At 51.1% G+C, this 15,448-nt stretch overlaps 1 protein-coding gene across 11 annotated transcripts in view; it reads right to left on the reverse strand.

Moving 5' to 3' along the window:
* The window catches only part of EP400 (E1A binding protein p400), a 98,215-nt gene that overhangs the window by 73,229 nt on the left and 9,538 nt on the right, over positions 1-15,448 (reverse strand). For 5 of the 11 annotated variants that reach the window (XM_047828486.1, XM_047828489.1, XM_047828497.1 and 2 more), the window contains 3 exons: positions 14,531-14,694; positions 10,464-11,824; positions 8,322-8,432 (listed from right to left, as the gene is read on the reverse strand). In XM_047828486.1, coding sequence (XP_047684442.1) covers positions 8,322-8,432; positions 10,464-11,789 — 1,437 coding nt within the window. In that variant the 5' untranslated portion in view covers positions 11,790-11,824; positions 14,531-14,694. Of the gene's footprint in view, positions 1-8,321; positions 8,433-10,463; positions 11,825-13,723; positions 13,776-14,530; positions 14,695-15,448 lie in introns of those variants that run through there. The other 6 variants (XM_047828496.1, XM_047828494.1, XM_047828493.1 and 3 more) reach the window with 3 other exon arrangements.

Here is a 15,448-nt window from a genome sequence, read left to right on the forward strand (position 1 = left end):
ACCAGGAGGTCTGCGGCAGGAGGGCAGGCCCCAGTGTGTGCCGTACGGAGCAGCTCAGAACCAGACACAAAGAGACTCACTGGCTTGAAGGCCACCAGGACAGAGAGCAGGAGGCCACAGAAGAACGAAGGAAGGGGGAATCACCCCAGGAGACGGCTGGAGACAGGGAGGCCCCGAGTTCTCTTGCTGATCTCTGGCTTTCTCCTAAGACAACGCCAAAACAAAGACGCCAAGCACAGGCCGACAAAACCACACTGAGATTTCAGGGGCCCTCACTCGGGACACAGGCTTCCACGGTTAAGATTCAAACACAGTAACTATGAAAGCAAAACAGTCAATGCTCCTCAGAAGACCCTAACAGCATCCCGAGTGTCTGCAACCTGTCGCTCGTGACACTCAAAATCACCCAAAAACACAAAGTAACAGGAAAACACGAGCCACACTCAGAATACAGTCCATGGACACAGACCCCGCGTAACGCAAATACTGGAATCAGCAGCAAGGATTCTACAGTGGCTTTAACAAGTATGCACAGAGACATAAAGAAAACATACCGTAACGAAGGACGAGAAAAAATCTCGACCAGAAAAAAGAAAACTATTAAGAGAACCAAATGGAGATTCCAGAACTGAAAAATAAAATATCTGGAGTAAGAATTCACTGGATAGCAGAGTGGGCTGTTCAGCGAACTGAAAGCAGTCCCGAGAGGAGACGAGGGGACCAGACTCTGCGGCCCTGGAAAGGGCCAGGGACCAGCATGGCGCACAACAAAAACCGGACAGAGCCCAGGAGACGCGCACTTATGCTACCCGGTCACGTCCTCAAGGCTACACAGCACCCAGAGGGAATGGAAAGTCCTCCAGAAAATGGTGCCGGGAGGCTGCGTGTCTACACGAAGAAGCTGGAAAACTGGACGTCATGAAACAAAACCACCCGTGCTCCTCATGGACCCGGGCAGGAAGGGCCGGCCCCTCTCGTCCCGGCATCCTCAATGCCACCAACTCTTGCTTTCGGAATGACTTCGCTTCCTTTTACGCTGTCTTCGTGGGCGTTTTACTGGGAAAGAAGCTGAGGTGTTTAAAATACAAACCTGATTTCAGTTAGCAATCATTTATTGGAACTCTTGAAAACAAAATCAGAAACCAGAGAAAAGAGACGGTCTCTGATGGAACTGAATTCTGAGTCCCCATTTTAAGAGAAAACATCAGAACGGACTGTATCCATAGAACACAACATAATTTGCAGGGAATCTAGAAGCTATGGCAAGAAACAGAACAATGGAGGGAACCAGGAATGCAGCTTGCAGAAAAGATGGTCTGCCACCGAGCAAGGAACAGACAAGTTATTCTGAGGAAGAAACGAAGCGGTCATTGCAGCTGGCGGTCCCCGGGGAGGAAACTTCTACGCAATTTCAACCAACCAACCAACCAACCAACCAACCAACCATAAACTAAGTCAGAATGGGGTAAGGACTCGGGAGCGGGGAGGGCCGTGGACGAGACGGCTCCTGTTCTCAGCCCAAGGCTCCACGGGCGGCCTCCCTGGGCTCACCTGTGGCCAAGGGAAACCGAGGACGTCACAGACAGGACAAGCACTCGTGCTTTCTAATGGCATGTCTGTGGCAGCACGCTAAGCTGCCAACCTCTGCACAGTCTATACCTACACGCTTGTGACGATACACATAAAGATATGGACACACACGGAAGAATCAAGAGCATCTGTAGGGTAAGGTTACGGGACTGTAATTATTCATTTTCTCTAACACCGTCATCACTGAAAAATAATCTCCAATTAGGAGGCTTTAAAAAAATCTAAATAATAAGACAGTATTCTCTTGTAAACAACTGCGCTCTAATAGAATTACGCCTCAAGTTCTTCTAGAAGCAAACGAATACACAAACTGAGAACTCTGTATTTGTTTGGAGAGTTTAACTGGCAACCGATCAGGTTCTTATAAAAATCCTCAAACTGGGCGCAAATAACGAAAGTCATCCTGAGACTCCGTCTTAAACCCTTCTCAGAATGCTTAACTGTCCCGGCCGGGCCAAGTAACGCCGGGCCGCTGCGTGTCCACTGTCGGCGGAAAACCAAGTGACGGCACACGGCAAGCAGCACAAACAGACTTTCCTGATTCACTGATGCTGCCCCTGAAGAGTTTTTTCCAAACGGCAAAGGTAGAACCTACACTTGGAAAACCGGTTTAGTGAATTACAGTTCCTCCAAATGATGGCATGTTCGGAGCTGTCAAAACGAGAACAATTGAAAGTAAATAAAACATGAGGAGAGTTGGTTGAAAGAGAGTAAATACACCGCGTCAACTGACGTATATCATACAACACCTTTGTGTCAGAAGGATGGAATTATGGGCAATTATTCACTTCCTAACAGAAAAATCACTGAGAGCTACTACTTACAAGGGTTCTTCTCGTGAACACGTGTGTGCGCATATACGCGCGTGTACGTATTACTGTGCACGGGACACCTCTTACCCATAGCGCTACCTCGGCATTTTCTGGAAGCAAATTAATACATATGCGACACAGAAAATTCTAAATTTATTTCTAGCGTTTCATTGGTCGATACAGATTAGACAATATAAAACCTCTATGACTTACTGGCTGTAAATAATAAAACTCAAACTGAGATGTTTTTTCCAAAGAACACAAGCGACATGTTTTCATTTCAACTCTTTTCCCACACACTCCATTCTCCTGTTTCCTGAGACACACAGTCATATTTGCCTCAAAGACCTGTAATTCAGACTGGAGACTCCCTGGTCTTCCTCTCGTAGTCTCTTAAACATTTGATTACAAAATATATCACGCACACAAAAAAATATCCCAAAACGCATATGTGACCTTAAAGGCATAGTAAAATCGATGAGAATTTAAATAGTGGGCTATGGCTGTTCACTGAACACTGTTCAACTTTTCTGTTTGAAGTTCTTCATAATAAAACGTGGAGAAGGGAAAGGAGAAAAATGAACACACGCAGCTGAAAAGAGTAGTAACAGCAACCGCCCGTGGGCTGTTCACGAGGCTCAGACTGCCGCCCCTGCCCCCTGCCCCGCCCGGGGACTCGCCACCTGAGCCCAGTGTGCACGAGCGTGCACCTCCCGGGACGGGACGCCGTCAGCTCAGACTCCTCCCCACAAGGTACTCCTTGGGCTCTGCTTCCTAGAGAACCTCCCGTAAGCCCTTCCGCTCCATAAGGTGTGGCTGAGCCCCACACACACCCACGGGCGTCGGGACCACGGCCGCCCCCCTCCCCACCGGTGGCTCTCGTCAGCACTCCTCTGTATGAGCGTGAACGATCCACGGATCTGGGCTCCTGCCGGGGGACGTCCGGTTCTTTCCAGGCGGGGGCGATTAGGACCAGCGCTGCGGGGAACGCTACCGTAGCTGGTCTCTGGTGTAGACGCTCGAGAACTCCTCACGGCACGCTGACGGGACAAAGGGTCTGCCCGTGTCCACCTTTTCAGGTCACGCAAAATGTTCCCACACACCTCCATGCTACATTCCCGCCAAAAGTAGATGAGAATCCCACTGACCTACGTCAACAGATTCTGTCCAGTTTCACTTCTGGAAACCTAGTGAGTGTGGTAGCGGGTGAGAGTGGTTTAATCATCTGTGTCACTGTGGAGAGCACACCTGTTTCTCGTAAGCTGACGGGCACTCCTTGCCTTCCCGTCCCCCCGTCCTCAGGCAAACATTTATCAACGTGTCATAAACACGATAATGCGTTCCATTCTGCTAAGCATGAACGGAAAGACGCACTGCTGATAGAAGTTCCCACGATCTCAAACGTAAAGAATTTAACTTCGATCGTGTCAGACTCGTTGCAAGAAGCACCTACGCGTCTGAGGGCCAAATGACTATTCCCCACCAGAGGGAACCGGAACCGTGCAGAAACGAAGTCTGGGCTGGGTCGAGGAATACACAGGATGAACGTTAAACGCTCTGTGCTGGCAAGGAAGGAGGGGCTCAGAGAGTGACGCGAATACATCAATGGCGCCCGAGGGCCAGCTTGAAGGTCTCCAAATCACCTGCCGTTTGACCATCAAAACACACAGTAATAGAAGAGGGGGAGGGGAACGGGCAGCGGACGACGGCGGAGGCACGAGGAGGCCCAGCGGAGGTGGGCAACGCGGGCACTTGACAAAGCCCACAAACCCTAACGCTCAGGATCTGCGCACGTCCTTCCAACAGATTACACCTCGATGTGACGGAACTCACCACCCTCGCGGGCCAAAGAAGAAAGATCACATGATCACACGAACAGATGCACAAAGAGCATCCGACAAAATTCAACAGCCACTCGCGATCAGTACTAGACATAAAGAACCCTCCACCCGGTGAAGGACGTCTATAAACTCCACAGGCAAATATCAGGCCCACCGGTGAGAAACGAAATGCCTTCTCCCAAAGATCGGGAGGAAGGGAGGAATGTCTGCTCTTACTACTCCATTCAAGAGCATATCTGGAAGCCCTTGCCGGTGCAATAAGGCAAAACAAACAAAAAGAAATAAAGGGCATATAAGCAGGGAAAAAAGAAATCTTGCCTCCTTTGCAGACACAATTCTCTATGTAGAAAATCCCACGGAATCTACAGAAAAGCTCCTAAGACTAATAAAAGAGTTCAGCAAGGTTGTGGAACATAGGTTCAAATAAATCACCTGTATTCTTATACACTTGCAAGGAACATCTCAAATTCTTTTTTGGTTGCCATTTACAGTAGTACCGCAGAGAAACCGGACTACTCGGTTACAAATCTAACAAAATAGGTACGGAATCAGCATGCTGAAAAGTACAAAACACAGGCAAAAACAAAAGATGACCAAAACAGAGAGACACAGCATATTCCAGACTGGAAGGCTCAGTACGGTCGAGACACTACTCCTCCCCAAACTGGTCAACAGACTCAGTACAATCCCAATCTAACTTCCGTAGACAGCGACAAAGCGGATTCTAAAATTTCTATGAGAACGACCAGACCAATTTTGAAAAAAGCAAGTTGAACCCACACTGGTTTCAAGCCTTCCTACAAAGCTACGGTGGCCGACAACGCGTGCCACTGGCAGAAAGACACACACACGAAGAGAAGACCGAAGAGTCTAGAAAGAGACCCACGCAGACAAGAGTCGGCTCGTGTTCAGCCAAGATGCAAAGTCAGCGCAAGGGAAGCAGAACACTGGGTGTACGACACGGTCCGGGCACAACAGGAAATCAACACGCAGAGAAATGAACCTCTGCGTACGTCTGCCACGTCATCCACAACTTTACTCAGAGGGGACCGTGGACCATACAACTTCCAGGAGAAATCACAGGCGATATCTGTGGCCTCAGGCTGAACCAAGAGTTGAGATATGACACCAAAAGCACAATCCATAAGATAAAAAAAACGGTAAAACAGCACATCGAAATGTGGAACTTCTGCTCTGTGAAAAATAGTGTAAAAGAAGAAAAGCATAAGCCTTAGAATAGGAGAAAAACACGTGCAAATTTGTACCTGACAAGAAACTCACATTCACGATACAAAGAATTCAAACGCGTCAGCGACACACACGATTCAACTACAATACTCGGCAAAGAAACTCAAGACTTTCCCAAAGAAGATACCCAGCCGGCCAGTTGAGCCCACAAACTGGAACCACTGCACACATGTCAGCACGACCAGAGAGGACATACGGGGCCCAGCCGCCACGGGGGGGTGGCAGGAACGTGGCACGGAACAGCCCCCCTCCCCCCGGGCGACTTCGGCGGCTTCTCCTGAGATCAAACCCACACTCAGCAACACCCCGCAGTCCTCCTTTGAGGTTGCGTCGTACCCACAGGACACAAAGGCCTAGGTTCACACACACACAAGGCTGGATACGAACAGTGACAGCAGCTGTGCTAAGTAAACAAGCCAAGTGTCCTTCAAAGGGTGAACGAATAAACAAACCGAGAAAAGACTACTGGTAAATGGCATAGCGTGGGCGCTCAGCGACAGAAGCCACATGCGGTAGGACTCCCTCTAGATTTCATTCTGGAAACGGCAAAACCACAGAGGCAGAGAGCAAAGGTTCAGAGAGGGTGACAGAGCGGTTTCTGGACCGCCATGGTGGCCACACAACAGAACCGGAAACCAAACAGAACAGAACTAGAAACTCAACAGAACTAGAGACAAAACAGAGCGAGTTTTACTGAATTAAATAAGGCTAAAAAAAATACCATCAGTGACATAATCCACTGATTAAAATAAAAACCTACATAACAAATATAGAAAGCACACCGTTAACAGCAGACGGCCAACTGCTAAGTGCAGAAGGAACAATGGAGCTAGACGATCCATTGTGCAAGCTTTAAGGTGAAATCGGATTTTGGAAACATAGTTTAATGAGATATAGGATATTTACACGGTCTCAGAGTATCTTCCCCAAACTCCTCACCACTTACCAAAGGAAAGAGAAGAACTTCCACTGCAAAAGCCTGGTGGACGCCGTCCTCCCCCAGCGGTCAGAGTGCGCGTCACCGGCTGCAGGACCGTGGACCGCACGGCCCCGACACGGCCGTGACCTAGGCACGGGCCACCTCTGTGGCACTCCTCTCAACACTACACGGCCCACGTCAGACAACCTGCTCTCCAAGGACATTCCACAAAACAGCCAGCCTCAACTAAAAATGGTGAAGGTCAGGAAAGACCAAGGAGCCGGCAGGGCACCTCGGTGGCTCGGTTGGTTAAGCATCTGACTTCAGCTCAGGTCATGATCTTGTGATTCGTGAGTTCAAGCCCCACGTCAGGCTCTGTGCTGACAGCTCAGAGCCTGGAGCCTGCTTGGGATTCTGTGTCTCCCTCTCTCTCTGCCCCTCCCCTGCTGGCACTCTGTCTCTCTCTGCTTCAAAAATAAACAAACAGTAAAAAAAAAAAAGAAAGAAAGAAAAAGACAAGGAGTCAGCCCAGATTAAAGACGCGCCACGACATTAATGGAGACATGACAACCAAGCACTGTCAATGACCCAACTCTAGGGTAAAACCACTACGGCTGACCCTTGAACACCACGGGTTTGAACTGCACAGGCCCGTGTCTGTGCAGATCGCTGGCGACAGCAGAGTGCTGCAACTGTATTTTCTCTTCTTCCTTAGGGTTTCCTCCTCTACAGCTTACTGTAAGAACACGATATATAAAACCCATAACACGCAGAACATATTAATCGACTACTTATATCGTCTGTAACGCTTCCGGTCAACAATAGGCCCTCGGTAGTTAAGTTTTGGGGGAGTCAAAAGCCGCATGTGGATTTTCCACTGTGCGAGGGGGACGGTGCCCCTGCACTGTTTAAGAGTCCGACGTATAAAGGACACCATCGAGGCAAGAGACAAAAACTGCACGCGGGCCGTGGCTTAGTCGTAGCACTGATGCGACTTGTACCGTGTTAAGCAAGGGAACGATGTCCCTACTAGATGCTGAGTATTAGGGATAAAAGCGCATGACCTGGCGTGGACACCTGCCTGTCACCCACTTCCGGGGGAAACGTGTGCGGACACACAGAGGAGAGAGCGAAGACACCACAGAGGGGCAAAAGGTGCACGTCCGGGGAATCCAGGTAAAGGACACAGAGGGAGTTCTTTCAAAAACTGTTTTTGCAACTCACACGTACGTCTGAAACTGTAGCAAAATTAAAACTAAAAAAACTGTTTACAAAACAGTGTCACTACAAACACGAAAGCACTTTCAGACCCAAGAACCGCCCACTCCGTCCTAGTAGAATCTGATCTCTGCTTTCGGGTTCTTGGCATCGCCGATGGCACACCGAGAGGTCTGGTTCTCAAAAAACTAACGCTACTCAGTTCGCCCTCCGTGGACACCGTGCGGAGCCTACGGTCCTGATGACTCCAGACTGTCTCCCTTCAGCGTTTCTTCCGGCTGCAGAAAACATCAAGTTACCACCTGCTTATACCTTTTTTTCTCTTGTTCTGTTTTGCACTGTTCTTAAAAATACAGATAGGAGACACAAGAAAGAACCAAACATTTAAAACACAGCGCACAAGGAATCCTGAGTACACATTCAACGGGACGGTGTTAAATGACATGCATGCTGGCGCTACCACTGCGTTACAGTCGACACACAAAAAATGATGATGCGTTAAGGTCTGTGTTGTCATTTACTCATGCAACTTAATTTTATCATCTTATATGCAGGAAGGCTTTTTAACTTTTTAAAAATAAGGAATGGGCTCTGGACAAAAATGCTGAAGAGCAAATAGTAAATCGAAGGTTAAATTATCTGGATGGAGGGAAGTCTGGGATGAGGCTACATTTGAGAACCATCGAAAAGTACCTGAAACGGTTGCTGCTGGGATGAAAAAGCAGCAGAAACATTTGGCGGAAGCTGGGTTGCTATAGCAACGGGAGTACCAGTCTGCCCATCCTTTCCTGTCACAACCTTTACCTGAGAGGAGATATTTTGAGAAAAAAAGGCAACATAATTTTTAAGACTGCTCAAAATCTTGTCAGAATTTTATCGCTGATAAGCTCGGTGACCTCTGGTGTTTAAAAATGGAACGCTTTTGCATTAACTCCCGTAAAAGGACACCAAACTGACTCACGGTGGACTCGCAACATAACAACCTGACTCGGCCGCGCGTCTCCGGTCTGAGCGCGCGGCGGCACCCGTACCCTCTGCGGCTTCGAACCGTCAACGGGGAAGCGGCAGGCGGTGTCCGGGCGCCAGAGCCCCGAGACCCTCACGGGCGACCCGTGCTGCGTGCCAGCCGCCCCGGGGCCTACCGCGTCTGTCTCAGCAGGAAGGTGCAAAAAGGGAACTGTTTCCTCGCTAGCACAGATAAGGGGGGCTGATCCTTTTGGACAACGCTGGAGTCCAGAGAGAGAACTGAAATTCACTATTTCATGGCAACAGAGGTGTCGTCCTCAAAACATCATATAAACTTTTGGAACATAAAAATGGTCCTTTCTGGAAAGGGTGTTAAAAGAAAACACACAATGGCAAAGCCACACAGATACGTCCATAAATCTCAACAAGGACGGCAGAGCAAAGAGACCAGCTTTTGGTCAGCAAAGGCTGATTTCTTTGCAGGAGAAGAGCTGACAATGAGTTCGATTACTTGAGCTGTATCATAAAACAAAGTCAGTCCCACCAACGTACTGTAGACTACACAACACAAAGGCACAAAGTACAGCACATTACAGCAGCCCTCACTACCGCCCTGTTTGCATCGGCTTCTTTTTCAGGAAGTACAAGTAAAAGGGTCTCAGCGATCACTCTGGAAATGAAAAACCTCAACTGGGGGATTCACTAAGCACCCGTTCCAGGCACCCGAAAACTTCACTATCTGAAAGAGATCCTACTCGATAGGTACTTGCACACATGGGAGTTTAATTTCCCAAATTGAAGGGGCGCCTGGGTGGCTCCGTCGGCTCAGCGTCCGACTTCGGCTCGGGTCGTGCTCTCACGGCTCGTGAGTTCGAGCCCCGCGTCAGGCTCTGTGCTGACAGCTCAGAGCCTGGAGCCTGCTTCACATTCTGTGTCTCCCTCTCTCTCTCTCTCTGCCCCTTTCCCACTCACACTCTGTCTCTTCCTCTCAAAAATACATAAACATTGAAAAAAAATTGTTTAATTTCTCAAAACGAAGACTACATCTAAAAATTGAAAAACTCTCACTTTTTTTGCTGGAACAACTGTGTTTTAATCACGAAGGCACCACACAAATATACCTAGTGACTTAAAATCATGACTGGTATTCTATAAAAACTTAGTGATTCAAATCCCTTCTTTAAAAACCACATGTGGGGCACGTGGGTGGCTCAGTCGGTTGGGCGTCCGACTTTGGCTCAGGTCATGATCTCGCGGTCCATGAGTTCAAGCCCCGCATCGGGCTCTGGGCTGACAGCTCAGAGCCTGGAGCCTGTTTCGGATTCTGTGTCTCCCTCTCTCTCTGACCCTCCCCTGCTCATGCTCTGTCTCTGTCTCAAAAATAACTAAATGTTAAAAAAAAAAAAAAAAAATTTTTTTTTAAATAAAATAAAAACCACATGTGTGGGGTTTTTAACAGGTGGGCCCATAGGAGTAAAATGTGAAACCCTGACAAGCAGCCAGAAAGTCTCCACACCTCTAGCCTCAGTGCCGGCCAAGACCCATGCCACCAGCCGAGCACAGGGGAAGGCTGGGTCGTGCCAGGGTAGCCCTCGGGAAACGGGACCACCTTTCTCTGGATGAAAGTGCTCAGTTCTGGACCGGCAGTGCTCCCGGGGCCACCCTGCATCTTCCTGCCAGCATCCAGAACTGCCCCCCACCCCCCCTCAGGAAACAACAAAATATGTCTTCGGGTCTACTCCTGGATCACATCCTGATGAGACCACATCCTAGAAACACCCCGGGCTCGTAGGTTACGTGTCAACAACAGTCACCTAGACTCAAATCTGCGTAGCATGGTCCTCTAATTGTTACGCTGCCATTTCTCACCTCGTCGTTGATAACCTCAGACTTTTCTTCCTCCTCCTCCTCCTCCTCCTCATCCTCCTCCTCCTCCTCCTCCAGGTCCAAATCATTCTGCCTAAGATAAGCTTGCAACGGAGCATAATGCTTCTTCTTAAAAGCCAAGAAGTCCATCATGTTCCCTTGGAGGTGTTGCAAGAAGAACAACTCAATCAGGTACTCCTTGAAGGCCTCCTTCAACACCTCCATCTCTCTGTAGTGATAGTCCAGGCACTGCTTCCGCATCTGGGCCAGCTCCTGAGAGGCCGGGGGAATCTCCTCCAACTTCTTGGGAGCCTTCCTCACCCCCGCGCTCCCCGCAGACGTGAGAGGAAGGCTGGAGAGGCCCGGGGCCACCGTGGTCCTGGAAGGGCTCGTGGGGGGCGGCGGGGACGTCATCCCAAAGGCCGAAGCCCCCCCGACCCCGACCCCGACCCCGGGCAGCAGGGGTCTGGTCAGTGGCGGCCCCTGCAGCACCTGCTGCGGGACCAGCTGCCCCTGGATGATACTGCTGATCTGGGGGGGCAAGCTCGCGGTGGTGATGTGGCCGGGGCTGGCCAGGGGCTGCAGGCTGGCCGCGCCCGCGGCCGCAGGGCTCTGAGGTCCCAGGTGGTGGACGGTGCCCCCGGACTGCGCGTGGGGCTGTGACAGTCTCCGTTCTCGGACCGCGATGGGAGCCCCCGCGTGCTGCAGCTGCACCTGGGTGCCCGGAGCCATCTGGGCGAGGCCCGAGCTCTCCTGAAACACAAAGTGCCCGCCCCCGGACGGGCTCAAGCTCATCTGCCTCACCAGCACGCTGGCGTCCACGAAGCCCCCGGTGGGACTGCTGCTACAAAGGCCCAGGCCGGGGCCGGGGGTGCCTGCCCGCACGCTCTGCAGGCCCGGCCCCGGCCCGGGACTGGGCTGGGTGGGGCTCTGAGTCTGCACCTGTTGTGACAGCGGCGAAGTGACCTGGATATACGACGGAGAGCCATGCTCAAACCGCCTCTGCTGGGCGCTGAACTGGAAACCTGGAGAAGTGGGGCTGGGGAGCGGCAGAGGGGCGAGCGTGATCTGGGGGTTTCCCCCCACCACTGGTCCGACGCTCTGAAGGGCGAGGTTCACGTTCTGCCCGGTCACGGGACTCCTACTCATCAGCTGCTGCACTTGGTAGCCGGGCGACTGAGGCGCGGACGGGCTGGCCGACGGCGCGAAGGGCGTGGCCGGGGACTGGGGTGGATTTGGGTGGGCCTGCTGCTCTTCTTCACTGCTGGCGAAGGCCCGGGGCCTCTGCAGCTGGTGCTGGACGCTCTGAGGGCCGCTGCCATGGTGCATTATCGCCCCCCTTTTTAATCCAACTTAAGGTTCTCCTGAAAAAAATCAAAGTTAAAATCGAGTTACTTGAGTCAAGTGTAACCGTCTGATCGGCACTTAGTACGAGCACCATTAAGCAGCACCAGAGAGAGACTCTGAAGGCATGCTCCCACTGGCATCTGACGCAAGTGAGTCTGAGATTCTTGTCGAGCCACGCAAGAGACGGCACTGGAGCCGAGGTCCCTCAGCACAGACGAGGAAGAGGTCCTTTGGGGTCACAGTTGTGCCCAGGGCCAGGGCACAGCCTGGCTGTAGGTGGGTGATCCCAACCGGCTACCACGGACGGTAACCGGCATCACCAGCTCGAGGCCAAGCAGGATCTGAACTCGGCACTGGCACTGGTGACGGGTACGTTTCTTCCCAGAGGCCTTCCCCTCGCCTCGCGGCCCTTCTCTGTTCCCACACACGGTGGAGGGACGGCGCCCCGCTCACTGGCAGGCATGACCGCTGCCGAGAAGAGGCACGGGCTGTATGCTGCCATCACCCCATAACCAGAACAGAACACCCCACCAGCCCCCACCAACTTCTGGGCTACATCAACTGCCAGCACACAGAGCACCCACTACGTATCAGACAGACACTCTCTTCTAAGCTCCTAAAAGAGAGGGCCCAGGCATAGGGCCAAAGCCTCGCCTCAGACCTGTTGCAGGAGCCAGGACAAAACAGAAAGATGCCTCAAACCTCAGGGAGAGAAGGGGAACGGTGGGCACTAGGGCCCTTGCTTGGGGAGAGTCTCCCTCAGAAGTTTGCAAACTGTCTGAGCCTGGTACGATGGCTTCAAAGGGCTCCCACCCAAAAACTGCTTTGTGCACAGAACTAGGGAGGTGCTGGGGGAGAGGAAGACACCCGCTGGGGGTCACCTCTCAGGACAGGGCTGAGCAGGTGGTGAGGTGGGACCCCAAAGTGCTCCCAAGTCAGACCCGGCTAGAGAGTCTATGTCCGCAAGGGACAGGATGCCACCCACAGCTCCCACCCCCCCCCCACCGCCCCCCGCGGCTGTCTGCTTCCTGCTGTGGCAGGGTCACAGGCACAGAAATACCCTTCCATGGTTTGAAATTCCCACCTGGCTCCCTGCTTCTTGGGTGTTCCTTCCATCCCTGCCCCCCAAAACGAGCAAGAGGGCTGGCCCTCTCGTCCTCATAGCTCATCTCACAGAAAGTAGGGATGCAAACATCATAAACCAGAAGTTATCAAGCTGACAAAGATACATATATGCGTGGAGCGCCCCACAGCCCCAGGCCCCGGCTGGAGTAGACGGATACATGCAATCAGAAGCCACAGAACGTACGGCTACACGAGGAAAGGCTGAGGAAGCTGAAAATCAGGGCCTATTTAAACAGCAGAAACGGCACTCTGTGCTCGGCGGGCACCTCTGAAGACAGAGCCCAACGATCACAGGCCAGCAGCAGCACGCGTCTACACGGGAAATCAGGGTCACAGGGAGGAAGGCTTTGAGCAGCCCCCCCGACGGGCGCCCCGCAGAGGGGCCTCAGGCATGCCTGCTGCTCTCAGAACGAGCTTCTGCGCCTGGTCCTCGTAAGCACGCACCGAAGACCAGGGCGGAAATGGCACAAAGACAGAACTACAGGGTCAACACGCACACAGGAGCACAGCTGCGGTTACTTCCCTACAACACGTCCCCAGAGTGAGCAGTAAGAAAACAGAGGCCAGGAACAGACTCCCTTATGTCTCGCCACTCACAAAACCAGGGGAAGGTAAGAGTCAGGGGGAACGGATCACTGACACGTGGTGAAAACCCCATTTAAAGTGTCACCACAAATCGTTCACCAAAATAAATGAAGCACTTTACAAGCTAACGTTCCAAGTTTTTTTTTTTACCAAACGTAGGAAAGTCAAAACGGAAATATGTAAAGAACACAAAAGTGAATACTTACTAAAGCTCTGAAGAGAATTCAAGTCCCTAAACTTAACGCGGTAAAGTTGTATCTGAAAAGACACATGGATTTGAAAACACGCAATTTAAAAATGTTTAAAACTCAAAAGTAAATCATCAAAATCATGACTATTTGGGGTAATTACAACAAAGGACTACGACCAGTATCACAGAAAGCACTCCTGCAAACTGAAAAACACTCAAACCCCACAGAAAAATGAATCAAGGACAAAGGTTCACGAAAGAAAAACATGTACTTAAGCAGCTGGAAGGACAACATCCAACCTCACTACTAATGAATGCGACACGCATGGAAATAACTATCTCCCAGGCCCACTTGGCCGAGATGTTAAATCCCACAGCAGGCGCCCTGCCAACCCGCTAGGGGGTGTGGGAGGCAGATGGGGACACGGAGTGGAGATCTCAAAGGGCTCAGAGCCCAGAGCATGCCTAACGGGGTGGGCGATGGTGCTGGGAAAGCAGAAGCAACCCATCTGACCCCATTACCTTTGACCCAGTAATACTATCTCTGGGAATCTCTCCTGAGAAAACTGACCTATTTTTATAAATTGTGCGTAAAAATATTCGTTGCAGTAAAATTCAGTAAAAAAAAAAAAAAAAAAAACAAACAAAAAAACCCAGAAATATCCAGTGTCCAAGTTCTAGATGGAGACTGTAAGAAAAATGAAAAATGTTCAAACATGTTAAGTGAAAACAGCGAGACACCAATATGTAACATAACCACCACTCTGCTGAAAGTATAAATTACACAGTGATCCAGTGAAACATGTCAAATACAAACACTGACCTTCACCTGGCAAAGGCACACGGCACTGGAGCAGCCACACGCGGAGCCTCAGCAACGCAGGGACCAAGCTAGTGACATGCCCACACCAGGACCAGTCGAGAGACACCAAGGAGCGGCCAGACTCGAGGATCATGTACCGCAGATCACTGACATGACGTGATATCCTGGAACGGGCAAAACCAAGAGACAGAGATTAGACAGACCCTGGGGGCTGCAGGTGAGGCAGGAGCTGACCCGAGAGGAGGAGGAGGAGGGAATTTGGGGGTGTGGATCCATTTCTCCACTTGATTTGTGAGGATGGTCACAAACATGTTTGTCCCAAGTCACAGAGCCCACGCGCTAAAGCGTGAACTTTGCTACGTGTAAATTACATCTCAGCTTTTTGAAAAAGTGAATCCTGACTTCAGTGAGCTTATGGTCAAGATACAGAAATAAAGCCAATCGACTACAATGTAAAGAAACTGCTTACATAAAGCAGCTTTACCCCAAAATGTGCCACAGGTACCCCAAGGGAGAGCAAAGCTACCACCAATGGCAAAACAACATTTTTTTTTTTTTTTTTACGGCGTCTGTGTCTACTTTCAAGGTCCATCAGAAAGAGCTGGAGCCAACCCTGAAGCATGCGCCACGTGGGCACTGCTCAGGAGAAGGCCAAGGTCAGTGGCACCAGGCTAGACCACGAGTGCAAGCCCTCAAGACCAGTGCACGCAACACTCACCGGTGCCACCGGCAGGACGGTGCCAGCCAGAGGCCCATCTGTGCCTGCTGCTGCTCTGTCAGGGCGGCAATGACATCATAAAGGGGCACATCTGGACACCAGGAAGATGCCACTCTAAGGAATACTGCCTGGGCCCAGTTATCAGTGGAGGGCAGGGGTGCCCGGGCCAGATCCCTTCAGAGGGTGGGTGGAGGGCCCGG

This window comes from Prionailurus viverrinus, chromosome D3 (assembly GCF_022837055.1).
Source record: "Prionailurus viverrinus isolate Anna chromosome D3, UM_Priviv_1.0, whole genome shotgun sequence".
In the NCBI taxonomy this organism is placed as follows: domain Eukaryota; kingdom Metazoa; phylum Chordata; class Mammalia; order Carnivora; family Felidae; genus Prionailurus; species Prionailurus viverrinus.